Source organism: Thrips palmi, unplaced genomic scaffold (assembly GCF_012932325.1).
Source record: "Thrips palmi isolate BJ-2018 unplaced genomic scaffold, TpBJ-2018v1 HiC_scaffold_19, whole genome shotgun sequence".
NCBI classification, from domain to species: Eukaryota; Metazoa; Arthropoda; class Insecta; order Thysanoptera; family Thripidae; genus Thrips; species Thrips palmi.
In genome coordinates this window covers 14,000,696-14,028,694 of record NW_023144628.1, presented here as the reverse complement: position 1 = coordinate 14,028,694, position 27,999 = coordinate 14,000,696, and the positions used below count along the sequence as shown (strand labels likewise).

At 44.5% G+C, this 27,999-nt stretch overlaps 4 protein-coding genes across 6 annotated transcripts; 1 reads left to right on the top strand and 3 right to left on the bottom strand.

The window, feature by feature from the left end:
- Nucleotides 1-6: 6 nt before the first annotated feature.
- LOC117645782 (sushi, nidogen and EGF-like domain-containing protein 1) lies at nt 7-27,880 on the bottom strand. Of its 2 annotated transcripts, none has more exons than XM_034386190.1 (12): nt 27,750-27,880; nt 26,728-26,948; nt 20,106-20,307; nt 19,522-19,623; nt 19,265-19,417; nt 14,541-14,678; nt 13,887-14,017; nt 5,320-5,545; nt 4,180-4,277; nt 3,716-3,893; nt 2,372-2,603; nt 7-1,440 (listed from the first exon to the last, which is right to left on the bottom strand). In XM_034386190.1, exons 1-12 carry the CDS (start codon nt 27,808-27,810, stop codon nt 1,305-1,307), a joined length of 1,878 nt encoding a protein of 625 aa, XP_034242081.1. In that variant the 5' UTR covers nt 27,811-27,880; the 3' UTR covers nt 7-1,304. The 2 variants fall into 2 exon arrangements, with proteins under 2 accessions (XP_034242081.1, XP_034242080.1); XM_034386189.1 differs by lacking the exon at nt 27,750-27,880 and adding an exon at nt 27,594-27,736.
- On the top strand, nt 7,273-9,793 carry LOC117645787 (protein ANTAGONIST OF LIKE HETEROCHROMATIN PROTEIN 1). The gene is made up of 3 exons (XM_034386211.1): nt 7,273-7,493; nt 7,584-8,536; nt 9,215-9,793. Exons 1-3 carry the CDS (start codon nt 7,428-7,430, stop codon nt 9,516-9,518), a joined length of 1,323 nt encoding a protein of 440 aa, XP_034242102.1. The 5' UTR covers nt 7,273-7,427; the 3' UTR covers nt 9,519-9,793.
- LOC117645788 (mucin-5AC-like) lies at nt 9,993-11,247 on the bottom strand. The gene is made up of 2 exons (XM_034386212.1): nt 10,942-11,247; nt 9,993-10,851 (listed from the first exon to the last, which is right to left on the bottom strand). The coding sequence occupies exons 1-2, from the start codon at nt 11,213-11,215 to the stop codon at nt 10,046-10,048; spliced, it is 1,080 nt and encodes a 359-aa protein (XP_034242103.1). The 5' UTR covers nt 11,216-11,247; the 3' UTR covers nt 9,993-10,045.
- Nucleotides 11,192-12,863, bottom strand: LOC117645792 (phosphopantothenoylcysteine decarboxylase subunit VHS3-like). Of its 2 annotated transcripts, XM_034386217.1 has the most exons (7): nt 12,559-12,863; nt 12,420-12,455; nt 12,290-12,343; nt 12,145-12,213; nt 11,992-12,054; nt 11,853-11,905; nt 11,511-11,741 (listed from the first exon to the last, which is right to left on the bottom strand). In XM_034386217.1, exons 1-7 carry the CDS (start codon nt 12,635-12,637, stop codon nt 11,634-11,636), a joined length of 462 nt encoding a protein of 153 aa, XP_034242108.1. In that variant the 5' UTR covers nt 12,638-12,863; the 3' UTR covers nt 11,511-11,633. The 2 variants fall into 2 exon arrangements, with proteins under 2 accessions (XP_034242107.1, XP_034242108.1); XM_034386216.1 differs by lacking the exons at nt 12,290-12,343; nt 12,420-12,455; nt 12,559-12,863 and having other exon boundaries at nt 11,192-11,741; nt 12,145-12,203.
- Nucleotides 27,881-27,999: the final 119 nt, after the last annotated feature.

Sequence of the window (27,999 nt, the reverse complement as noted above, 5' to 3'; positions counted from 1 at the left end):
CTGTAGTGAGTTGAGTGGCTCTGTTTAATATTTGCGATCCTTTACAGCAATTCAGAAGCAAACATTAATTAAATTGATGACAGGTACCAATTCTGTTGTACAGTCTGATAAATCACAGTCCTCGTGATATCTGGCATTTACACCTGTAGTGCTATTCACTACTGACATTGAAATCAGAGCGAAGCACTGGACACTGGACATTAAGAGATGTTTTCACAAAGGTTAAAATATTTTCATAAGCAACACCTGCATTACACTTGTACTTACAATAGTGGGATATTCTGGACCCTTTGGAACAACTGACTCTGGTGTACAAAATTATATCCTTGTACAAGCGCTTAAAAGTTTGAAAATGAAAAGTTTCATCTTGAAACAAAATTACCATAAACTCCCTCAGAGTCTTTTCAAACTGGCTACCAGATTCTAGCCCCCAACAAAAATTCCACTTGAAATTTTCTCACTTAGTTTACATGTATAGAATGAGACATCATTTTAACTCAGAAAGATTTTGAAGAATCAGATTTCATACTAGCAATCATTGATTGTAGCTTTGCTGACGAAGAGAAGCGAGAGTGTACTTGGACTGGAGCATGAGTTGTACCATGAACAAGGTTCACCATCTCTCCATTGAAACCTTCTTACAAGTAACAGTGTGTGATCAGAAGATTTCCTGTTACTTTAACGGACTGACTTAAATGCCGTAACAGATATACATGAAGACATGTGTCACACGATAAAGGATTTCAAATGCTTCCCAAAATTTACACAAAAGCTGGTCTGCTTTTTCAGATCAGCGCCAGAAACACTAGCACTTTTCACGAGACCGAGCCTCTCCAACAACATGCACTCTAAATGTTGTACAGTGAAGATTCTCCATATTATGGTGAAAATGTTCCATATTATGGTGGTGCAGCTGACTTCGTAACATACCATTGAGAATTCACTGTACCTTATAGAGATTTTGACGAATTTCGTTGGTATTATGGAGAAAACATCCACCATATTATGTTGGTGCAGCCTTTCACCGTAAGACATTTACTGTGTGGATACAATTTCATAATACTCACTTTTCATCAGATCTTCTATCTTAGGCAAACAAATGTACAAAATAATATCTCTAAGAAAAAAATCTCTCAAAATAGTTTTCTTCCGTTCAAGGCTCCAAAAGTTCTTGATGAGGAAAGACCATGACATTACTCATTCTAGCTGACTTTTCCCCTCTGACAAACCAACGAGGGCAGGAATCATAACCTGAGTGGCCTATCATGTTCATGCAGCTCTTGCTGACATGCGCCTATTGATAACTAATTTGTAATGATTCCACACGTATTAAAATAAATGCTGGCGTACAGCAAAGGGTTAAATCCCACTGTGTTTACTAAGGAGACTCTCAACTCGTATAACGTGCTTGGGAGTAGATCTAGAAGAACCACGGACGTACTGGAAAAACAGAATACATAACATTACAGCGAGGAGGTTAAGGGGGCTCATACATGTTAAAAGCACTTTGTAAAAATTTTCTTTTGATGTAGACGGATCAAGATTTTACAATTTCTGTGTTAAAACCCTTTTAGATAATTGAGTAAGCTTCATTTTGGCTTAAAGGAAAGTGACTTTGGACATTTATTGGAGATTTAGTCGAAACGTTTAAAATTTTGCTTCTCGTAAGATTTTGTTCGCATACTTGCTCAGATCTGTGGGGAAAAAATCAGGGAGACTCATCCCTAGTAGTGTCATAGAATTGACTACAATGGGCTTTATATCTACAATAGTTTTCAAGAAAAAAAATAAAAACAATTTTTTTAACAATTTTTTGAACAAATTTTTTAACAAAAAATTGTTTTTATTTTTTTTCTTGAAAAATATTGCAGATATAAAGCCCATTGTAGTCAATTCTATGACACTACTAGGGATGAGTCTCCCTGATTTTTTCCCCACAGATCTGAGCAAGTATGCGAACAAAATCTTACGAGAAGCAAAATTTTAAACGTTTCGACTAAATCTCCAAAAAATGTCCAAAGTCACTTTCCTTTAAGCCAAAATGAAGCTTACTCAATTATCTAAAAGGGTTTTAACACAGAAATTGTAGAATCTTAATCCATCTACATCAAACATTTTTTTTTTACAAAGTGTGTTCAACATGTATGAGCCCCCTTAACACTCCAAGAAATCGTGTACAGAAGGGGATATTACACGTGTATTCTGGCATTAAAATGTCAAAATTTGGCACATTTGGCCCAAAAATGGTATTACAATTACGTGTATTACGCATAATACACGGTTTTTGTGTACGGGGAATTACACGAGTGTTTACCCCCTCGCATTGCAGTCACAGGGTTACGAAGGTGGTTAGACCTCGTGCCAATGTTACCTCCTCGTGGTGCCTGATCGCTGAGGGCAACCGTCGTCGGGGCAAGAGATCGTCAGCAGCTGCCAGTGGTAGCCGGTGTGCGGCCCGTTCAGGCGAGCGCAGTCTCGTGGTGGCGTCCACTGCACCGTAGCCGAAGTGTTGGTGCGACTGACTACTCCGGTACCAACAGCAACACTGGTAGTGTCGCAGGCTTCACACGCATCGGCCACCGGATCGATGAGCACGTCAGGAACTGGACAGACACATACATCAAGAACGAGAACTGCTGAAGAAAAATGCAACAAAGGAAACAAAGAACAATTTCAGCCAATTTTTGGCCCGTCCCGTTTATTTTTTGTAAAAAAATGACGGAGGGACGGGCATATAGTATGATGCATGCTGTGCGTCCGTTCGTTCGTTCGTTCGTCCGAGGACTTCCCGTGGTCCGATCTTGACCAAATTTTGGTATGCAGCCTCCTTGGGTGACCCTAAGAACCGCCCGGTGGCAGCAAATCCGATCCGAGCCCCGGGGGCGCTGCTGCAGGTGCATCATGGTCTACATGGGGTCGAGGAGGATCTCGGCAACGGATGCAGCTAGCAGGGCATGTAGGGGTATTTTTGGAATCGGTGCGACGAGAAAAAACCAATGGTGCCACTTTCGAACGAATCGGAGAAGTTCGGACCCGGGTTCAAATCCCAGTGGGGTATATATTAAACTTTCTTTTCATTCGAGTTTCTGCATTGTTGCTTATGTTTTTGAGGGCGCTGATGACGAAAATAACATCTATTTTGACGCTAGACCCTGGTTTAAATTCGTCAGGGTTAAACAAAGGCGAAATTTACACATTTGTTAATGTACGGGACGGGCCAAAGTTGCCGATGTATATCGCTACTTTTCCTGTTATATTTTATCATGTATGGGTTGTTCTTTTGAGTTTCATCAATCATTGTACTAAGTGCAATCCGGCCGGCCAGACGCTTGAAGTCCATTTCTGGCCTCGCTGTACTTTCTACAATCCTCGTCGTACACTTTTCACTGTAATTGATGGACTTGATCTGAACTTAACCTTTTTTCTTGCAGTGAGAAGCGATTTGATCAATGAAATCCACCCAATTACCGTGCCAACCTTACCGCTACATGGGGCGTCTCTTCGGAGTTCTAGACCACATTTTACAAATTTAATTCGAATAAAGATGGCAGTAAATGAGGCTCGGACTAAGAGATTCTCAACTAAGCAAATAAGCGGTAGTGGTATGCAAAACGGTATTTCTCACAGTCCAATTGAATCTCAATATTCGCCCCGCATCAATTGGATTCTGTCTAATTTATTTTTCAGCCCCAATCGAATGTCCCTGCTTTGTTACCTGCGAATGCCGTGACGATAGATGCCGACTCTCTCTGCAGTTCGTCCTTCGAGGAAGACACTAGCACGTTGTACACGGCACCCGGCAGTAGACCGGTCAGTGTGGCACTGCGTCCGTCGACAAACAGCCAGTCTCTCGAATGAAAGCAGCTCTCTGGGCACGCCAAGAGCCTCTCGCACTGCGGAGGCGACAACGCGTTAGTTCGCTCACCCATAAAATACGGAGTGTTTAGAGTGTTTATCAGGTACAAACTATTAAGTTTGTCCCAAGAAGAATTAGATCGAAAATTACAAAGCATTTTCATCGTTTGCCAGCACTGAAAATCTATCGGCGTGACTGTCACATTAAATGGGATTGGTCTTTATTTCTCAAGGAATGAAAATGAACTGTTTCCGGCCTTTTTTATTGTTACTTTTCCTTCAGTTGCGCAGGATGGTGTTTAGATAGCCTGATGCAGTTCTTACCGCATATCGCACGACAAATGTCTGGTTTCCAGACGAAGTCCAAGCCACTTTCGCTCCATGCGATGTCACCTCGAAAACAGTCAAGTCGAAAATAAATCCTGCAATAATGAACAGAGATCAAGGGGGTGTCAACTGACGACTGCGGTCGAAAAAGGCACTCCGTGCTTTATTACGGAAAATGTGCAGTAGAATCTAGCGCGTAAGTACGGAATATAACCTTAGAGTAAAAGTCAACAAAGCATCGCTTCGTAATACGAAGAAAACGAAGGCATTTTAACTCGCGAATGAAGGCATCGCATGCAATCATTTTGTTGCGACGTTCCTGGACCACCTGGTACACACACTAAACTTCTTACGGATTCATCTATCTGTATTACGGACATTTTGTGCAATTGCAATTACGGATAGATTTTGCTTGTAATACGGATGAAATCATCCGTATTACAAAGAGTTTTTCGTCCGTACCTTACGGATATTTTCGTCTGTATGTTACGGACACGAAAACCTTTGTATTACGGATGAAATCATCCGTATTACAAACAAAATCCATCCGTAATTACGCTTGCACAAAACCGTCCGTATTGCGGATACATGGTGTCCGTAAGGAGTCTTCAGTGCACTCTCAGCCATTTACGGAGCATTTCTTTCTCAATAGCTGACGCATTTCTATAAGCAACCATAATTCTTAGTATATCGTTCTTCAATACTTAAAATTTCTTGGTAATTAACCTTGAAAACGATTACATCATTACAGTAATTAACAATTGCTATGCTAAATAATACCGAGAAAAAATTCTGAGTATTATGGTTCCTTACAGAAATAGTCTGCTCATGAGAAATAGTAAAAGACCGAGAGTGTGGACTTTACTGAGTGTACGGTACGTGCTCAATTTGTCTACATGAACGAGTGCGAAAACAAAAGTATTAAAGGTCTGTAGTTAGCAGGTACGGATGGATCAAGAAAATTCTTGTCCTCCCTTTTTTTTCAAACAGTGCATGGGCAGACTAGGTTAGCGCAGGGCACACTCTAAATGCCTTACATAGAAACTTGAACCATTTTACAGTGAATGAGGCGCAAGCATAGGAAGCAATATTTTCTTATGATGTGAACTTTTAGAGTTTGCAGTGAGGTAGACTCACTCTCGCCGTGCGTTGTTACCCGGACGTGCGGCACGGCACTGAAGCCTTGCAGTTGACGGTCAAGCAGAACGACGCGCACGTCCAGAGCCTGACCCGGCCGCAGCCCGTCCACCGTGAAGTTATAGAAGTGAGGAACACTGCCAGCACCCGCCTCCAGCGTTGCGCTCGAGTTTCCTAGATGCGCCAGCACCCCAGTCACCCACTGCCCTTCCATGTTGTCCACCAGCTGTGACAAAAACGTTCTCTAAGGACAAGTGTGAAAGTTACAACAGAAAGGCAACAAACCGCAAAAAAAATCTCATTCACGAACGTTAATGAAAGCATATGGTACTCGTTTGGTTTTCTTCTACGTGGTGGTGTGGGCTTTGTCCAAATGAAAGTATTGAAAATTGTGTACGAAATAAAATACATATACTACGTTTACACGGGGGAGCTAGCCTCGGTCAACTCGAGGGGTGGGGGAGTGGAGGGGAGACACCACTCAGCCAGGGCTAGCAGACGTCGTGTTCACGCGGTGCCGGTGAAGCGTTGTTGGGGTGACTTTCTAACCTCAAGATAGCCTAAACAATTTCGAATTTAAGTCGAAATCAGGTCGAAATTTGCTTTACGCAATAGACAATGGATATTTTTATTCAGAAACAATCAGTTACAAGTGGTAAAAATCAAATCAATAAAAATTACATAAAATAGAATAAGTAAATTAATGATTTCATACAACAGAAAACTGCTTCCCAAGTTGATCCAGGAAGCGGAAGAAGGGGATAACTCAATTTTGGTCATTTTTCAGGAGAAACAAAAAACTGTTAACAGGGAAAACTAAAACAAAACAAATGAATGTTGCAGATGTTAATAATTTCAAAAAGCATTAGTAAAATTTTGGAAAAAAAATCAAAAGTGTAAGGTCACTCCGTAGAGGATTTCTGCGACTTATCACTTTCCGCTGAAATGGAAAACAGAGTCAGCTCACCTTATATTTCCTAAACCAAGAGGAATTTTGAGACAAGTCAAGTGGAACAATAGTCAGCATAAAGTGTATGTTACTCTGGTGTATTTTTTGGACTTAGCTTTTTTTTCCAAATTGAAATTTAAAATTAAGGGGGGGTTAAGTTGAGTTGATTCTTTTTACACTAGATCCATAAAAACACAAGTTGAGTTATATCCTTTTGCCAATTTGTCAAACGGACTCATGTAGACTAAGGTTGAGTTATCTCCATTTTCCAATGAAATTTAGACTGTAAAAGGGGTTAAGTTGAGTTATACCCTTTTTCCATGTGGATTTTCTCCTAAACTGCTTGGAATTCAATCAAATAATTTGGTGTAATGATCTAAACCATTCTAAGGCACAATAATAAAATAAAAACTCAATTTGGGGATAAGTCAAGTTATTCCCTTCTTCCGCTTCCTGGATCAGTTTTTTCCAACGATTTCACAGGTGTATTCATAATAATAGAAAATAGATGGGCTTACAACACCTCAAAAACACTGCGCACACCTAACCTCACTTGACCCTGTGGTGTTTACACGTTGGAGTTAGCCTCGGTCAACGAGTTAGCCAGGGTAGCTCGAGGGGTCTAACTCGTTGACCCACCTACGTGTTCATGCGCGTGAGTTGACCCCGGCTAGCTCGAAACCTACCCCCTCCACTCCCCCACCCCTCGAGTTGACCGAGGCTAGCTCCCCCGTGTAAACGTAGTAATAGACTCATAAAATGCTTCGACTGGAGCAGGCTGGCCGGTGGTGGTGCGAGCCGAGCCATGACCTGCACCGCCGCGCGCTGAGCCGTGCAAACTGTAAACTCGCTGACGAGCGAACCGTGAGGCATTGTCGCTACGCTGTCTTAAGCGGGGAGGGATTGTCGATGTTCCACGCGGACTGAGAGCCATGCGATACAAGTACTACGTTTACACGGGGGAGCTAGCCTCGGTCAACTCGAGGGGTGGGGGAGTGGAGGGGAGACACCTCCCGGCCAGGGTTAGCAGACGTGGTGTTCACGCGGTGCTCGCGCTGCTGGAGTGGGGGCCGGTGCTGCGCGTTGTTTGGAGTGGCGTTCTAACCTCAAGATAGCCTAAACAAATACGAAGAAATCAGGTCGAAATTTGCTTTATGCAATGGACATTCGACTGATAGCTCTTATGACTATATGCGTAACTATTGTGAGCGTCCATGCAGTGCAGGTAATTTACATAACACGCTAGATTGTTGGTTATAATGACGAGTTTTGTTAACTGTCACTAACCTCAGTAATTGTGTACTTTTATTTTCAGATGCTTGTTCTCCTAGCTGTGAGGCAAAGATTTGCCAGAAGACGAGCTCTTTTGTGCCGGGAATTAGACTTCCAGCGTCGCCTGTTCTTGAGGCGCAGACGGAGACGTATTGTTGCGTTGCTTGCTTCAAAACGCAGGAGGAAGCAGGGAGTGAAAAGGAGCACTTCTAGTCATTGGTGGGATAAAACAGTTCCCTTGTTCAGTGATAAGGAGTGGCTAGAAAACTTTCGTGTTCGCAAAGGTACCTTCGATTGGATTTGTTCTCGGGTTCATGACCTCCTTGCACCCCAGCCCAACCCTGTGATTGCAGGGCAAGCGTTGTCTGTAGAGAAGATTGTTGCAATAGGTCTCTACAAACTGGCTCATGTCGCTGAGTATTTAGTCATAGGGAATTTATTTGGCGTTTGTAAATCAACAGTTCACAACTGCCTCTATGCGTTCTGCTATGCTGTCACAGAAGAGTTAGGTGACACATTCATTCGCTTCCCTGATGCTGAGGAGGCTGCACATATTTCTAGGCGTTTTGAGGAGATGTCTAATATTCCTCAGCTTATAGGAGCAATTGATGGATCCCACATTCCCATTACTCCCCCAAGAGAAGGGAATTCTGACTTCATAAATAGGAAAACTTATCATTCACTAGTGCTCCAAGGTATTGTAGACGATCAGTATTTGTTTAGGGACATATCTTGTAAGATGCCAGGGGCCTGTCACGATGCTGATGTATTACGAGACAGTACCTTCTACAAAAACCATGACAAACTGATGCCAAAAGGTACAAGAAATGTTAACGGAATGGACATTCCGTACATGATAATGGGAGATCCTGCTTATCCTCTAATGCCATGGCTTTTAAAAAATTATACGTATGACAAAAACACGACCCCTGTAATGGATTCTTTCAATGTGTACATGAATAAAGCCAGAGTTGTGGTGGAAAATGCCTTCGGTCGCTTAAGGGGAGGTTCTGGTGAAAATCTTGCCATTTTCCAAGTGGATCCTACAGTCATAATTTGTTCGGAATATAAAATTTTTCATTGGGGAGACTAAAATTTTACTTTTGAAGGCACATGCTAGGCTGTAAACCCAGTCGAAGAGTCTTTTTGAGCCTATTTTGGCTGTATCTTAAAAAATCTTCTTGCGCATACTATTTTGTCCTAAAAGGTTGACCTTGACATTTTTCACTTCTTCGACTCATTTTCAAAAGATTCCGGCATGCATAGCTCGAAACTTCCATTATAATATTAATTATTAGCTTTTTAAGCTGAAAAGTCCCTAAAATTTGTCTATTTTGTACATTTTAGATCAATTTTAGTGAAATGCTTGGTTAGAAAGCTTGCGAATAAAAATGCAATTGACATTTTGAGATGGGCATGCCGGCATTTTTAAAAAATGAATCGAAGAAGTGAAAAACGTCTAAGCCAACCTTTTACGACAAAATAGTATGCGCAAGAAGATTTTTAAAGTTATAGCCTAAATGGGAGAAAAAGGCTCTGCGACTGGATTCAGGGCATAGAATGTGCCTCCCCAATGAAAAATTTTAATAAAGACTTGATAAGACATTACATTTTTAACAAATTTTCACAGTGGGACCTATTTAGGAGAAAATAGCATTTTCACCAGAACCTCCCCTTAAAGGCTAGGTGGAGAATTTTGGGAAGGCGCAGCGATATTAATTATAAATTTGTACCTAGGGTGGAGGCTGCTTGCTGCATCTTGCACAACATATGTGAACTTAGCAAAGAAACCTTTCATAACAGGTGGCTTGCTGCTCTTCGTGAAGATGAGCGAGAATTTCCACAGCCAGATACAATACCTCATGACACAGAAAATCAATACGATGCAGTTGATATTCGTGACCATCTCATGCTGTATTTGTCTGAGAAATGTGAGGTCCTTACCTCCAGCAGGGGAAGATGTGTGCAACAGTCGTAGGGTTTCTCACCCAGTTTTCGAATGAGGAATGAGCCTTCAGAGTACTGTAAAACCCTGTAAAAGTACTGTAATGATATATTGAAATACGTACTATTCTTAAGGGACCAATCATGTACCTTCCATCTGACTACAGCCCTGTACATCCCTTGCCCAAATAAATCAAATTTGAATGCAGATTGTAAAGCTGTCTTATTTATATCAGTGTAACCCTGAAATGTTTCAAATCACACAGAATATAACTGTCAATAACTGTTAATTTACCTGGCATATAACTAAACCAAATTACATGTTTCAATCATGGCCATGAGAGTGCAATGCAAGGCACAAATAAGTAATTTAAAACATGTCAAAAGAAGTAAAAAGTATACAATATTTTTATTCAGAAACAATCAGTTATCAAATAAAATTACATGAAATAAAATAATTCAAAAAATACATTAATCATTTCATAGCATTCAATAAGCTTAAGAAAACAACACTTGTATACATAAAAGAGATCTCAGGTAAAGACAGTCAAAAATTAAATATCACTTGGAAGTTGGAGGGTTTGGTTGACTGTTGGAAGGAGAGTTTAAATGCTGAAGTCTGATGTTTCCTGGGAGGCGAAGAGAATTTGCAGGAACATGAACAATTCGCGGTCTGAGCATTCTCTGGGACCCAGGTTGGGGATGGCTGGGGCGAATAATAATTTTGTTGGATTGCAACTTAAACGGTAGATTTGAAACTGTAGGTCTGGATGATTGTACATTATTCGAATTAAGCGGCAGGGAGTGGGTTCGGGGTGGGTTTAGGCCTGCTTCAACTTGCATTGGGAGACTTGCAGTAGCCTGAGGAGAGGGAGCCAACGATGAGGTCATATTGAAGGATGTTACTGTCTGGGGTGGAGTCGGAGTCACAGCCTGGGGTTGGGATGACGTCATATTGAGGGATGTTACTGCCTGGGGTTGAGTCTGAGCCACAGCCTGGGATTGGGATGACATTTGATTCAAAGGGGAAACTATCTGAGGTATGGGCACAGACTGAAATGGGGATGTGGTGGCGATGGACGTAGGATGGACAGGCCAGCCTTGAGTCATAGGTGGAACCCCCATAAACTGGACAGGGGCCTGTGGCTGAGCAAACTGAGCAAATAAAGGAACCATAGCTTGAATGGCGGTTGTTATCGCTGTTGATACGGAGGAGTTCATGGCTGTGGATAATGTAGATATAAACTTATCTTCCCTATTATCTTGACGTTCCAGCACTGTCTCGAACCAATCCCTGTACGATACGTTCTCCTGTTTGTCGCTCTCCATCATTTTTTCTATCAAAGCAGGAGTTGAGTTTGTACTGCCTGGAACACAAGAAATATGTTACATGTTACAAGGAGGTAACTAAAGATGCAAAAAAAATGGAGGGACAAGTTTAAAGCATTCCACCATACCTGCTCTACTTCTATACTTTGGAGGATATTTTCTGCCTGAAGATGCAGGGGATGATGAAGGTGGTGGACCGCCAGCGTCATTGACGACATCTCCATCAGATGTCGTCAAATCGGAGGAGCTTTTAGAAGTGCTTGCAGAAGTTGAGACCTCCACTCCCCACTGATTACAGGTGGCATTCGGCCTCTTGTGAAATAATTCAAACAGTTGATCGTGATACTTCAAAGTCTTGGCTCCCGCACCACTTTTTCCTTGCACCTTCCTGAGAAACACCATGTATGACTTCTTCAATGTCCCATATTTTTTTTGCAATGAACATATGTTTTCTCCACTTTGCTCACATTGGCGTCTTTCAAGGCTTTTGCAACAACTTTAAAAATTTTAGCCCTAGTGAGATGCTGGCCCATCGTGCCATCAATTTTTTGAACTACGTGCTTTTCTTTACATATATTGAGGAACTTCTCAGTCTCGTTGTTAAGCCATGAAATTTTTTGTGGTTTGTTGACATTTTGTGACTTCTTTGGAGCACTCTCTCTACCGTTATCATCTTCATCATCGTCTTCATCATCATCATCATCATCCTCCTCCTCCTCCTCCTCCTCCTCCTCAACATCATTATCATCCTCCTCTTCATCATCGTCACCATCATCGTCTTCCTGATTGTCGTCACCATCACCATCACCATCTCTACGGATCATATTGCCTTGCAAATGCGAATTGTCACTGGTGCCATGACCATTTTCTTTGTCAGAACCTGATGGATTGTCTGCTTTCCTTCTTTTCGCAGAAATTTGAGATTTGCCTGTACAGTCAAAACATTTGTTATTAACCCATAACAGGTATTAAACGCAATACACTACAATTATTTTTTAAAGAACACCATTAAACTAACTAGGAACTTCACGATGCTTACCTCCAGCAGGTGCAGCAGACTGCTGCATTGCGTTCCTTGGAGCAAGAGGAGACCTGCAAGATACAAAATTAACACATACAATTTGCTTGTCTCTCATGGGTGAAGTTAGGTATCATGATTTAGAAGATGATCAACATACGCTGTGTCACTGGAGTGTTCTCACTGGTGCGCCTAGTGCGATCAATGCTTGGAGAACTCAAACCTAAAACCCAACACATGAAATGTTTATTTCAGAGCACATGATTTCAATCAACACAGAAATATAAAAGACAACTTTTCATAAACAACGTACCTAGTGGAGAAGAGCAATTTGCACTCTCGCTGGTCGTCCTGATGCGCTTCCCGCTTTTAGAATTAACAACTGAAATATTCATTTCAAGGTTAAGGATTTCAGTCAGCACAGAAATATAAAAGACAACTTTTCATAAACAACGTACCTATTGCACTCTCGCTGGACCTCCTGGTGCGCTTTACGCTTGTAGAATTAACACCTGAAATATTCATTCCAAGGTTAAGGATTTCAGTCAGCACAGATACATAACAGAGACCCTTTCCTAAACAACGTACCTTGAGATGAAGAGCAGCTGGAAGGACGTGGAACGGCTGGAACGACCCAAAAATTAAAAGAATTACACACCATCACCTAATGTCGCACACAACTCAAGAGTGAAGTTATTGGACAAGTAATGTAAATAATCACACTTACGTTGCGCAACTAGACGAAATCCGTTGCCCTCAGGCATTGCACTAAACATCTTCCCATTTTTATCAAACTTCGCATTCATAGTAATAGAAAATAGGAGCCCACGACACAGGACAACACCTCAAACTCACTACGCGCAACTAACCTCACAGCTAACCTCACTTGACCCAGTGGTAGTGTTTACACGTGGCTGTTAGCCTCGGTCAGCGAGTTAGCTGGGCTAGCTCGAGGGGTCTATCTCTTGACCCACCGCCTGTGTTCATGCGCGCGAGTTGACCACGGCTAGCTCGAGACCTACCCCCTCCACTCCCCCACCCCTCGAGTTGACCGAGGCTAGCTCCCCCGTGTAAACGTAGTAAAGGTAATTTAACGAATCCCTGGCCCGGAAGTCTCAGAACAAAAGTAAGAACCAAAACTGCTTCTGCGCATGCGCAGACGTCCCCCGTCCACTCTGAGGCAGCGTCTGCGCATGCGCAGAAGCGGTTTTGGTTCTTACTTTTGTTCTGAGACTTCCGGGCCAGGGATTCGTTAAAATACCCTACACTAAATAATCGTAAATTTACGACATTTTGTAGAACAATTATGTCGTTTTTCAACGACATATTTTGTTACGACTCAAGTCGTAAATAAACGACTTGAGTCGTAAATTAACGACATATCTGCCCCTAATTTTGATAGCGAGACGTTCCGTTTGGAAACGAATTAAGTCCTAAATTTACGACTTAATCGTAAGTTTACGAACGATCGTAATTCATTTGTGGAATATGTCGTGCAGTTATGACTTCAGTCGTACATTTACGACTCTTGTCGTAAATTTGTGATATGAATCGTAAATAAACGACACAAATCGTAAAAAAACGAGCAAAATTGTAACTTTTGACCTACTTTTCGGGGATTTCGGATTCCAAAATATTTAATCGCGATTACGACATTGTCGTAGAAAAACAATTTTTTAGTCGTTCAGTTACGACGAAGTAGTTTGAGAACGATTTCCGTCGCTATCAAAATTAGCGTCATTTTCGTCGCTAATTTACGACAAAATTTCTGACAGTGTATTCGTAGTCCCGCCCGGCAGCTGGCGAGAAGACGCGCTTGGTTTCTTGACTCGCGGGCACAAGCTAGCTGACACCTTTGTGTGTCTATTTGTTTAAGGTACGTTTAAAGTATGAAGGTATCATCTGCTCAGAAGGGTTACGGACTGCAGTCGTCATTTGAATCTATTGAAACTGTACAAGACCCCACTTACGCAACCCTGAAATAATGGTTCAGGGTTCACATATTTATTGGTCCCATTACTTCGCGACTGCAACAGTGCGCTGAACTAGACTTACCTTATATTGCACTTCGTAATACATCACCGCCTCAGATCCCTCCAAGTTTTCAGGCGTAGTGTAGAAATGGCCACTGAACGAGGTGCCTGACACTGACGTTATGTTTGGCCCAATGATAAGATGAGTGAGTTCTTGAAACAAACAGAAAACGCTTAGTTCCATGCGGGTAATCGTCGAAGAGGGGAGGCTCGGGAGGCTCTCTCATCACAAGAGGGGCCGGGAGAAGTGGCAAAGCATATTAGCAGTAGTAACACTGTCATTCAAACTGCAATAGACACTGTTTATATATTACAAAAAATGAAACTTATTAAATTTTTTTTGCAATGATGAATCCAAGAAATCTGAAGTAAAAACTTTATTGCTAAATTTTGCAACGTTCACTTTTTGGTTGACCTTCAAAACAAAATGCAATTATGAAAAGGTACAGCAAAAGAAAAGTTACTACAAAACACTCTTTTATGACCAGAATTAAAGGGTGGCTATTGCAAATTAAGGCAATAACCAAATTATTGCACTCCAGGGTGCGATAAATCGTGAAAATGACTAAACTGTTTTTTTTTTTCGCTAAAATTTTCCGTAAATAGTCACAAAATAAATAACAGTAAAATGAGAATAAAGATAGCTTTGAATAAATTATGTTAGCTTCTTACTAACCGTGGTGGCAGGTTGCTCCGTGGTACCCAGCGGCGCAGCCCGACGGACACCGCCCCGTGTACACATCGCATGGGCTGGCGGAGTGGCACTGGCCACACTTTTGGAAACAGCCCGATCCGTATTGCCCAGCACCACAAACTGCGGGAATGAATTGTTCCCCATGAAATTTTCCGATTGTAAGTACACTATGAAAATTTCAGTCGTCACTTGATCACAATTTCAAGGCTAATTGTTGACATTGTTGTCACGCCCATGCAATAAGTCTAGGAGCTTTGATAAAAATGTCATCAATTTGTGATGAGATTGTTATGATGTGATGAAAATGTCATCCGCGTTTTTTCTTTTAAAGTGACAACAAATTTTCACAGTGTACACATTTAGGAAGGATCCACCAGGGATCCTGAACTTACCTCATGAGGGCACCATAACGTTATCATAAGAGTTAAAGTTATTACCCTTAACTTCTAACATCTTTTCAAAAGAGTAGGTTAATTTTATGTCTCGAATTTGTGTAGATATACTTTTGCAAGTACTTTCATAGGCTGGCGGAGTGGGCCGAATCTGTGTTCATCCGCGAGGACCAGAGGGACTATGTTACAATGCTAATCTTATGGGACCGAATTTTGCAATGGTAATTATAAAAAAACTACTCAAAAGTTAGCAGTTTAACCATTCAATTCGTAAAAGCTGATTTTTTTCGGAACCCACTGACGTAAGATCCTTTTTTACTGCTGAATTTCGTCAAAACCGAAGTATTATAATTACGATAAACTTCCGATGTTTCGCGGACATGTCACAGTACCTCAATTATAGTGCTCCACTTCATTCTAGAAACGGTTTAGATGCATCATTTTAGAAAAACAATGCGTCATTTCTTTTAAAATCAGTGAAAACCGGGACATTTATAGGTTATGTTGACCGCGCGGAGGGATACGACTCCGACAGCCTATAAGTCCGTACCCTTACCCTTTAGCGAACATTGTCTTATGTTACGTTACGAAAGCAGTGTTAGTTAAGAGGATGCTTTACCCGCGGCCGGGAGTGGGGATTCGGGCCCCCGGCGGGCGGCAAGGCGCGCGTTGCACCGATGCAAATGTAACGTCGCCGTGGCTTCACTTTTGATCCGATTGTCACGAAACTTGGCAGACGCGTTCGTGATGCCCTGAGGCAGGCCTCGCTCGTTTTTGCCGCGTTCCAAAACCGTTCATTTGAACATTTTTTGAACATTTCCGTTCAACAGGTTTCGGCCACAGCAGCTCAGTTTGCGGGACAGTATTCCAAAATCGGAGACCGTGGTGAGATGCGCGCTGAAGTTTTAAGTAGCTTCCCGCAAACGGATCGGCAAAATGTTGAACGACCTCGCTTGAATCTTTAAAATTCAAACGCCCTGCAGCGGCGTGGACGGCGTGGATCAGCCCGGCCCGGCTGGAGCGGCTCGCCACGGCCAGGTGGGGAGCCCCCTTGCACCCGAACCCCGCAGCGCAAGCCCACCCCCACTCCTCCGCCGCCTAGCCCAGCCGAGGAAGCGGGGGCAGGGGGAGGTGACAATAGGTGCATCCGCACGTGCAGTTTTGTTTCACTCGCACCGGCAGGAGAATAGACAGAGACGTGAGCGACAAGAACGCGACCCTCCGAGCCGGGCGAGGAGGCCCCGAAACCGTCCGCCGGATCGCCGACCGCCGGACCGCAGAGATTTCAAGAAATTATGAGAACAGGGCCAAAATCAACCTTTTCACGAAAAATCGTAGTTGCGCGTTTTGAGTCTCGCTGATTATTTCTATACCTATCTCTAAAAACCCAGTTCGGGACCTAATCGCCGCTTCCTTCTTTCACTAGAGTCACTGGAGGGCACTAGAGGCTAAATTAGAATGGTCCAGAACTTATGAAATCAAGTATTCTTTTATTTTCTGCCCTGCCGACCACTATTTGAACAATGGTTGCTCAAAGTTGAAATCACTGCTCCTAATACCACTAGAATGCTTTATCTATTTGACCTAGAGGCAAGCAAGTATCACGAGACGATGCAGAAAACTATGTTTAACAACTTTTATTTAGCATCCAATTCATAAACCGCCTGTCAGATTGGTCAAACGGTAAAATATGTATGTATGAAAATCACGATTTGGGCTGACTTTGGGCGGCCACTGCCTCAAATCTAGGCCCTCTAGTCACACTCTCTCTACAGGGCAGTGGTCTTTAGAGGCCTTGTTTGTAAATCCTAGCTCAGGAGAGCGATTTTCTTGCGTAGTTTGGACGCTGTGTTGTCGCGAAGTTGGGCGAAACGGCGACAAATGAATAGAAATTGCGATATGGGGTGACTTTAAGCAGCCACTGCGTCTGATCCGAGGCGGTATTTCGTACCCCCTCAGTGGGCAATCGATCTTTGGACCTTCCTTTAGCACGCCTTTGTTACGGAGTGCGATTATCCGGCTTCGTTTGGAAGAAGTATTGTCTCAAAGTTGATCAAAACGGTCACAAATACCTTTGAAAAATCGTGTTTTGGGCCGACTTTAAGCAGCCACTGCGTTTGATCCGAGGCGGTATTTCGTACTCCCTCAACGGGCATTTGGTCTTTGGACCTTCCTTTGGCATGCCTTTGTTACGGAATGCGATTGTGTGCCTTAGTTTGGGAGCAGTATTGTCTCAAAGTTGATCAAAACCGACTTTAAAGGCATTTTTGACTGTTTTGACTCATTTTGATCCAACACTGCTCCCAAACTAAGGCACACAATCGCATTCCGTAACAAAGGCATGCCAAAGGAAGGTCCAAAGACCAAATGCCCGTTGAGGGAGTACGAAATACCGCCTCGGATCAAACGCAGTGGCTGCTTAAAGTCGGCCCAAAACACGATTTTTCAAAGGTATTTGTGACCGTTTTGATCAACTTTGAGACAATACTTCTTCCAAACGAAGCCGGATAATCGCACTCCGTAACAAAGGCGTGCTAAAGGAAGGTCCAAAGATCGATTGCCCACTGAGGGGGTACGAAATACCGCCTCGGATCAGACGCAGTGGCTGCTTAAAGTCACCCCATATCGCAATTTCTATTCATTTGTCGCCGTTTCGCCCAACTTCGCGACAACACAGCGTCCAAACTACGCAAGAAAATCGCTCTCCTGAGCTAGGATTTACAAACAAGGCCTCTAAAGACCACTGCCCTGTAGAGAGAGTGTGACTAGAGGGCCTAGATTTGAGGCAGTGGCCGCCCAAAGTCAGCCCAAATCGTGATTTTCATACATACATATTTTACCGTTTGACCAATCTGACAGGCGGTTTATCGAATTGGATGCTAAATAAAAGTTGTTAAACATAGTTTTCTGCATCGTCTCGTGATACTTGCTTGCCTCTAGGTCAAATAGATAAAGCATTCTAGTGGTATTAGGAGCAGTGATTTCAACTTTGAGCAACCATTGTTCAAATAGTGGTCGGCAGGGCAGAAAATAAAAGAATACTTGATTTCATAAGTTCTGGACCATTCTAATTTAGCCTCTAGTGCCCTCCAGTGACTCTAGTGAAAGAAGGAAGCGGCGATTAGGTCCCGAACTGGGTTTTTAGAGATAGGTATAGAAATAATCAGCGAGACTCGAAACGCGCAACTACGATTTTTCGTGAAAAGGTTGATTTTGGCCCTGTTCTCATAATTTCTTGAAATCTCTGCGGTCCGGCGGTCGGCGATCCGGCGGACGGTTTCGGGGCCTCCTCGCCCGGCTCGGAGGGTCGCGTTCTTGTCGCTCACGTCTCTGTCTATTCTCCTGCGGTGCGAGTGAAACAAAACTGCACGTGCGGATGCACCTATTGTCACCTCCCCCTGCCCCCGCTTCCTCGGCTGGGCTAGGCGGCGGAGGAGTGGGGGTGGGCTTGCGCTGCGGGGTTCGGGTGCAAGGGGGCTCCCCACCTGGCCGTGGCGAGCCGCTCCAGCCGGGCCGGGCTGATCCACGCCGTCCACGCCGCTGCAGGGCGTTTGATTTTAAAGATTCAAGCGAGGTCGTTCAACATTTTGCCGATCCGTTTGCGGGAAGCTACTTAAAACTTCAGCGCGCATCTCACCACGGTCTCCGATTTTGGAATACTGTCCCGCAAACTGAGCTGCTGTGGCCGAAACCTGTTGAACGGAAATGTTCAAAAAATGTTCAAATGAACGGTTTGGAACGCGGCAAAAACGAGCGAGGCCTGCCTCAGGGCATCACGAACGCGTCTGCCAAGTTTCGTGACAATCGGATCAAAAGTGAAGCCACGGCGACGTTACATTTGCATCGGTGCAACGCGCGCCTTGCCGCCCGCCGGGGGCCCGAATCCCCACTCCCGGCCGCGGGTAAAGCATCCTCTTAAATGTTACACTCTACCAAAAATGTCCTGTAAATGCCGTTAATTTATTACCAGTTTTCACTGTAGGTCAATTCACAGCGTTTACTGAGAACTGCTCACGGGATTCACTGTGATCTTGTTCGCGGTGTTCACTGTGATCTGGTACCCAGTAAACACTGTGAGTTTGACGCCGCTGAGCACCGAAGGACTGCAAATCAGGCTCCAATTCACGGCGTTTACTGTGGCCAGATCACAGTGAACACTGTAACCGAGATCACAGTGAACGCCGTGAACTAGTTCACAGCAAACGCCGTGAATTGCATAACAGCAAACATTGGTAATAAATTAACGGCGTTGACAGGACATTTTTTGTAGAGTGTAAGTTAAGGATCCCTGGGATTCACGCCTCTTCCACTCACTCTTGTCACAGAGGTTGCCGTGGAAGCCCGCAGCGCAGATTTTGCAGCCACTGCCCGTGTCGCAGTCCCAGACGAGCAGACTGCGGCGGCAACCCCTCGCCGTGCCGGAACACGCCCTCGCGCACGCTGCGCCGTAACGGTCAGGACCACAGGCTGCGAGTTTAACATCACAAATCGAGCGGTCCTGTTCCAAGAGATCTCACCATATGTTTCTGGGTAAAAATGATAGTAACCTGTGTCCTGGTCCTACAGTTTACCTATTTCGCAGGAAAGGCCGTCAAAACCAGGAGGACACGAGCACGCCCCGAGAGCCCTGTTGTACCAACCGCCATTGAAGCATTCTCTTCTCCACGAATTATCTGCAGGACCAACAGTACACTGGTAAAACAAAGGCATAAAAACTACGCCCTTTAGGACATGAATCGTTTTATGCCCTTGGGAAGGGCGTAAATGGTATAGGACTTTCAAGCAAAATTTTAATGCCCTTCCAAAAAATTAACGCCGCTCCAGGGACGTAAATCCTTTACGCCCGTAAAGGGCATAATTTTAATGCCTTTGTTTCACCAGAGTATAATGCAATGAAGTACATCTACAACTATCTACCCACAAGAATTTCTTGTTAATAACTACAACTGCATACTGCCTAAAGTTTGATGCATGATGCGAAAAAATCACAACTTTTAAGTCCTCAGGGGCCTTATTTTCTCAGCATTGCTTAGCAATTGCCTATTTGACATTATGAGATATGATGAGAAATAGCCAGTGGACTGATACTGGAGGCCAGGCCACTTATCGAACAGTCACTGTATTTTCCTAAACAGCCGGTACGAAGGATAATTACCCTCGAGAAACTCGAACGTGAAACTGCCCGGTGACAGACTTTCCATCCAGTGATCTTTGATGTAGAGACGCTGCTGTTCGCGCGAGATGGGCAAAGTGACGACGGCTTCCGGTGCTTCTTGCAGCCAGAGGGACACAACCTCATCATGGCGAGAGAGCACTAGCAAGAAGGATGGGAGGAACTCCCTGTCGATCGAGGGGCTCTGAAAGAGGACAGACAACACATAGATGCAAGACATGAGTGTGCATTGTGCGTCCTGGCGCTCCTGCGATTCATTCCTTACAGTCCGTCCCGTACATGTGAAACGAGTATTTTCAAACCTTGATCGATTTTGCTTCACAAACGAAATCGCTTCAGCTAGACGAACAAAAACCCTGCCCATTATCCTGGAAGAAAAAAAAGACGAAGAGACAAGATATATTTTGTAACATGTGTGCACGTATTTGAGTTGTTGTCCTTTAAGGGGAGGTTCTGGTGAAAATCTTGCCATTTTCCAAATGGATCCTACAGTCATAATTTGTTCGGAATATAAAATTTTTCATTGGGGAGACTAAAATTTGACTTTTGAAGGTACATGCCTGTAGGCTGTAAACCCAGTCGAAGAGTCTTTTTGAGCCTGTAGAGGCTGTATCTTAAAAAATCTCCTTGCGCAAACTATTTTGTCGTAAAAGGTTGACCTCGACATTTTTCACTTCTTCGACTCATTTTCAAAAGATTCCGGCATGCATAGCTCGAAACTTCCATTATATTATTAATTATTAGCTTTTTAAGCTGAAAAGTCCCCAAAATTTGTCTGTTTTGTACATTTTTGATCAATTTTAGTGAAATGCTTGGTTAGAAAGCTTGCGAATATAAATGCAATTCACATTTTGAGATGGGCATGCCGGCATTTTAAAAAAATGAATCGAAGAAGTGAAAAATGTCTAAGCCAACCTATTACGACAAAATAGTATGCGCAAGAAGATTTTTAAAGTTATAGCCTAAATGGGACAAAAAGGCTCTGCGACAGGATTCAGGGCATAGAATGTGCCTCCCCAATGTAAAATTTTAATAAATACTTGATAAGACATCAAATTTTTAACAAATTTTCACAGTGGGACCTATTTAGGAGAAAATAGCATTTTCACCAGAACCTCCCCTTAAGTTGTTAAAAATAGGAAAAAATGTTGTGCTGTACTGTTGGACTCATGGCTTCCCGACGGCGACTACTCCTGAACGGCTCGGCCGATTCAACTGATATTTTGCAGGGCCATGAGTCATGCGGTTTGACCAGCGAACCCCGTCACTCCGTACTGCAAAGGAGGGTCTGAGGGCGGAGCCCCCCAGCTTAAATGTTAAAATCGAATGCTGAGCCGAAGGCAGGCCAGCCCCGCAGGCCATGGCAGGTGTAAACACCAGGCGTGGATAGACGAAACTGGCCGAGCTTAGCACGGGTACACCATGTGAGGGGGGGTATGGTTTTGGGGGCTTACCAACAAATGTCCTAGGGCGGTGCCCAAATGGTATAGATGCAATATTTGTAAAGGTCAAGAGTGAGCTTAGGAGAAAGAAAAAGCAGACTGCATCAAAGAAACAAATGCAGAAAAATGCAGCCACCAACAGAATGAAGCTACTCTACTGTTTGAAAAGGCAAAATATCACTATAAGAAAAACGGTTAACTGACACAGAACTTAGATACATTTTACATACTATGTAAGTTAAATCATTACTCAAAATTTACCCTCCTTTCCAACCACAGTTGAAATCAGCGAAACAAGAGCTGAGAGAGGCTTACAAAAATGTAGGATGCCTGAACGAAGCCAAGTGGAAGTCGCTGTACAGGACTTGCCACTCAACCTACAACTGGAAAAGAAAAGGGCCAAAAGGAAACCGATTTCGCCTCGAATGTATTAATGAAGCAATGCTGATGCCCATCAAGAGCCCAAAACTGTAAAAGCATGTAAGGACCAACAAAATCCTGGTTATACCTTGCAGAACAGACACATGCGCAAACTTCATCCTCGGTATGGCTACCAGAAAACCCTCTTCACCGTACTAAAACAATACCTATCAGATATGCACCCTGAAGCTCGACATGGTAAGTAGAAGAATGAATTTCCTTTGAAAAGAATGAAAGACCTCTTTTCAAAAATTCTAAAATTTCGTTGTTTTACTCATGCAGAGAAAAAAAGAGTTCAATTCGATGTGACTCAACTGATAAGAGATCATCGTTAGGAACTACTGCAATACCACAAGGATGGTTCAATGTGGGCTGAAGTTAAGCTGATGTTCATTTTCAACAGTCCCCTATCATCTCTCCAACGACCTGCTATGCTGCTGACCCACCTACCCAGTTATACAAGGTAGGTGTACGCCAGACCGTGTCTTGTCGTAACAGGCTTCGCGATGGGTTCTACGACGGTTCACATAAACTTTTTCGCCCAAAACCTGGATGCCCAAGTATTTTTTGCCGAAAATTTAAAATTTGTCATTTGACCTTAAAACGTTTCACCGCACAAAAAGTGCTTTGCCCAGTGTTGTCATTGTAGAGACGCCAGCCACCCACTGGTTAAACAAAGGAAAATTCACTCAGGAAATTGTCGGAGTGACAAATCCTGAGTCATTTTCGCGCACCTCTCAGTGATTTTCCCTGAGTGACCGTTTCTGAATGATGTATCCTGAGTGGCCTTTTTCTGAGTGTCTTTCTCTGAGTGAACCATCTCTGAGTGGCAGTTTTTTTGACTGTCGCCATATACATGCCGCCTACGCCCTTAAGTGGAGAAACATCCCCTAAAACCTGATTTCCGAAGAAAAAATTTAGATTTTGACTACTTTAGACTGTAATTTAGATAATATTGTTTGGACTTAAAAACATTCGGCAATGTGGGTTTCGGTGAAAAAGTTTAGGTGAAACGTCGTGATGCCTTCGCGATGCTGCGCCGGTTTCGACAATCCACGCCTGGCGTATACACCTGCCTTGGCCTGCGGCGCTAGCCTGCCTTCGGCAGGCTGCTTTGCTAAAGAGACTGTAGAAATGGGCGTGATCCCCTCAAAAACTGCGACTTAACTTTGGATTGGGGATCCGAATGGGTTCTATTTTCGTCATCAGCAGCCTTAACATAGAAAACGACATAAAACTTGACTAGAAGTTGGAAGTGCTTAAAAAGTTGTCTTTTTTCTGCCGTTTTTTGAGTGTTTTTTTGCTTAATATGACCGAATGGATGGATTGAGATAGAAAGCTGAATTTTGGTGTGTGGCGAGCCTAGAACATTCCTAATGACTCTGCAAAATCTCAAGCAGATCGGCCGAGCCGTTTCGGGGCAGTAGTGCGCACAGACACACGTACACGCAGACAGATAAAGTGTTTTAACCCCACTGGAGTAATTACGGTGTACAAATTTTTCGAAGATGTTCACCCCTTGCTGATGACCTCCGTTGTTTGCCAACAAGATGTTTGTAACCAGTTGTCAGTGTAGCGGATGGGTTTGATTTACCGCGCTCAGGAAGGAGATGCTAAAGCAGCCCTTAGCGCAGCTCTGACTCCAGTTGCCAGCATTACGTGTATCAATTTTGATTGCCGATGAAGTCTCAGACCTATCCGAGTCTCAGTGTCCCGCAGTAGTCACTTGTCAGATAGACCGGATTGTTTTCAGACGGAATTAATAGGTCGGAAAAATAATTAGCAACAAATTCGTCGTTTCTGAAGAAGAAAACTTGCTCATCAATAATTCGAGGGGTCCTATTCAAAAGATCTTATCTGGGCGTTCCCCCAAGACAATCTTATCTTAAACGCAGGTAATTTCACTTAGTTTGATCATTTGATACAGCTACATATCAATATAATTTGTGAGTATGTTCAAGTAAATCTTGAGATGGAAGATCAAAGAAACCAAAAGTGCATGTACACTCCCGACAAAAATTAGCGGAACGCTTTTTGTCATCGTAATATTTTCTAAGTCTTTCGAGCTAGGAAGCTGAAATTTTGCACACGGGTGCCCCTACTACTTCTCTCGAGGCCTGCGAAGTGCGTAGCCCGTGCGCCGCCCCTGACGGACGGCACCTACCCCTAAGTTCGCAGGAGTGAAAAAAACGATGAAAACGTGCCGTAAAAACCAACTTTATCTTATCGCAGAGGCCAAAGTTTTCGTGTACGAGGTCAAATGAGTCTGATTTCGGCTGGTTAGTCACTGTGGCATGTTGGGAGACATGCCCTGCGTACAGTGCTGAAGCGTAGTGACGCGCGGGCCAAAATCAGGCTCTCAAATGGCTTTTAATCATCCTGGCGCCAGGTGAGATGGCTTGCCTACCTGCACGGCGCATGGACCCGACGGGCCAGCGCGTCCGTTGCCGCCGAGTGCAGGCACATCGTTGCGTCGCTCCCACGGTCCCATGCTTTGTCGCATCAGTCTGAAACTTGGAGGCCTTTGAAATGAGGTCTGGGCCGAGTGTTGTGACGTTGGTTGGGACTGCTACCCCCACTCAGTGAGTCGCTGGAAGGGGGTGAAGTGAGGGGTGGTTTTTACTGGAAATGACGCTTTTTTCGCTCTGGAAGACGAACGGTTGGTGGGATCGTCTTGAAAACTTCAGGATCGCTTCCCCCATGTCTTGTTCGACCAGCCCGCTCGTCGGAGGGCTTCTAACCCCTCTAGGGGCGTGCAGGGGTGCAAGGGGGTGAACACCCCGACTGCAGGGGTTGCAGTCGTCCGGCAGCGCGTTTCTTCGCTGAGACGGCTTCTTGGACACTGGAGGAATGCCCCCTGGAGTTTTGGTGCATTTTGCTCAAACCGAAAGGCCCCGGACGGCCGGTGTTCGAAAGGGGGTGGGACTTTCCGGGGGATGATTCACCCGGGGGTGGTTGGAACGTCGAAAAAACATGATTGCTTGGTACGGGGGACGCCCCGACGCTGTTTTGCGCGAAATTCAAACATGCTCGAAATCCACCCCCTCGAGGGGGGGGGGGGTGAGTGCAGCCGGGGGTGGGTTGGTTCAAATTGAATTCCGCATGCATCGTTGGAAAGAGGAGACTCATTTGACCTCGTACACGAAAACTTTGGCCTCTGCGATAAGGTAAAGTTGGTTTTTACGGCACGTTTTCATCGTTTTTGGCCCGCCCTTCTATTCAAAAAATAGGGGGAGGGCCTATGCATTTGCCTTTGTGTCTGTGTGTTGTTGTTGTTGTTGTTGTTGTTGGCGTCTGTGTACAAGGAAGGAGTTGAGCTAGAGTAACCAGATTTGGAGGGTACTTCAGGAGTACCGTCCAAACAAATAATCCGGTGGTGCAAATCCCGTCCGGGTCGCACAAGGGCTGCTGCAGGTGCATCATGGTTACATGAGCGGGAGGGGGATTTCCGCCATTATTGGTGCTAGCAGGGCACATAGGGGTATTTTTGGAATCGGGGCGACGAGACAGGATGAATGGACCTGGTCCCGACCCCATCGGCCGCTTTTACAAGTTGGCCAGATCAGGATCTTCAAAAAAGGGGGTCGACCGACTAAAAAAAATTTATTGCAGGTTTCGATTGGTCTCAGCAAGACCTTTTCAACGAGGGGTCGGAAAGGGGGTCCAGGAGCCCGACTTCGTCTATTAGTCACATCAGGATCTTGAAAAAAGGGGGTCGACCGACTGAAAATTTTTACTTAAGTTTTGGATAGGTCTTGGCAAGACCTCTTCAACGAGGGGTCGGAAGGGGGGTCCAGGAGCCCGCCTTCATGAGTTATGGGAAAAAGTGCGACGGACTCGTTTTGCGCTCCTGCTGTGCCTCTATTGCAAGGAGTTGCAGTAGCATGGCAAATATGGGTATTTTCGGAATGAGGGCGAAGAGACAAATGAAACGGGCATATTCTAAGGACAGTTGGAGTAAAAAGTGTAAGGACCATTGCATATTGTGAATAGAAGGGAGGGCCTAAGTCACGATGGTACATCGATAACTTTGCTTTACCCGCTCACGGTGTGTGTGATGCGAGCGGGCCGAAGGCCCGGGCCTTGGACTGGCCAAGTTGGGTCTGATGCGAGGGCCGAAGGCCCGAGAAAAGGCCGCCGGCAGGCCAAGCTGGGCCGGCCCCCTGTCGAACCGAGTTGCCGGCGCAGCGAAGCGGAGCTGGCAACTCGGTTCGACGGAAGGGCGGGCCCTAGCTTGTTTTCACTCTTGCGAACTTAGGGGTAGGTGCCGTCCGTCAGGGGAGGCGCACGGGCTACGCACTTCGCAGGCCTCGAGAGAAGTAGTAGGGGCACCCGTGTGCAAAATTTCAGCTTCCTAGCTCGAAAGACTTAGAAAATATTACGATGACAAAAAGCGTTCCGCTAATTTTTGTCGGGAGTGTAGAAATATGTTTCGCTTACCGTCGTATTTATTCTGACTGATCAAAATGTGTGAAATTTACAGGCGTTTAAGATAAGATTGTCTTGAGGGGAACGCCCGCAGATAAGATCTTTTGAATAGGACCCCTCGAACTGTTGTCGAGGTTGGTATTTGTGTTATTTTCATGCAACAACCTTTTAAAATGTGCCCGTCGTTAAACTTCGGCGCACTCTACGATTCGTTTCTCAGCCTCATCGGGGAAAGGGGGGTGGGCTATACACCCCTGTTAAGTTTTGTACCACTTTTGGACGTAACTCAAGCCGTTTTCCTTGATGCTGGTTACCTTCGCCGTTTGGACGCCGCCGTAGCCATCCGCCCCGCAGTCGACAAAGTTCTTGAAGCTGATGCGGTGCTTTTCGGACACTCCCCACAGCTCCATCTTGTTACAGCCATGCTCGTCGCACATCATGAACCCCATCAGCACTGTGCTGCCGGTCACGTTCAGGCGCACCAACACCATCTCGCCTACAGCGACTGGGTCACCGCTCTGTCGACTGCACGACACTATCGAAACGAAAGCAAATAAAGATGACACAAAGAATCAAGCACCACGCACTAACTTGGTTCAAGGTCAATTAAAAAAAGAAACAATTGCAACTTAAGAAAGTGAAGTTTGTATTAGGCTGAAGCACCCTCGTTCCTGGAATGTGACATCACGTTGAAACGAATGTGTTACGTTCCTTTAAGCATTGTTACACTCGTTTGCACATGAAGAAGCTGATTTATGGCAGATTCACACCTAAACGAATGAGAAACAATGTTTAAAGGGATGTGGCATTTTGTCGCATTCGTCACGTGATGTCACGTTCCTGGAATGAGAGTGTGTAACGCAAAGCAACGAGCGCACATACAGTTCTTTCGTGACACCTTCAAAGTGTACCCTTTCAAAATTCAAACGACCAGAAGTTATCGCAACGCCCCTTTCAGGGGGGAGGGGGCATCCATATTCGGGTCAGACCCAAATAAGAATCACTAAAATCAATAAAATTTCAAAGCCCTGTAAATTTTGAAGTATTAGCTATTAAATGCTCATTTCTTGAGAGGTCTTTGTGGTAATCTCGGAATGAATCAAAGAAAATTAAGGTCATCGCTTGTTTGAGCCGAAATACAAGACATTTCTAAAAAGTGATCTACGTTTGGTAACCTTACCCCACTCCAGCGTAGCGCGTAAATGCCAGGAATGCTCCAGGTTGCGAATCCAAGCATGCTTCAAGATCGACCTAGCCGTACAGGAACAGTGCTGCATGCATACGGATAGGCAGGCAGTTCTTAGACACAGCTCGATAGAGTACGGTAATGACAAACCTCCCAAGACTGCGGTGACAAGAGTTACAAAAGTTCTGCACGTGAAGTTAGATCGACTCATGTTGCCGGCGGCTGAGTTCGTACTGCCGCACGCGTCGAACGATACCAAACCGCGCCGGCTTCGCCGCCTGCTCCACAGTATCGCCTAGGAACAGGAAAACAGCGCAGATTCTGTGGGGCACGGACTGAGGCGTATCAGGAGGCGGCCTTTGCGGCACTGCAAAAAATCAGTGTCCGATACGGAGCATGC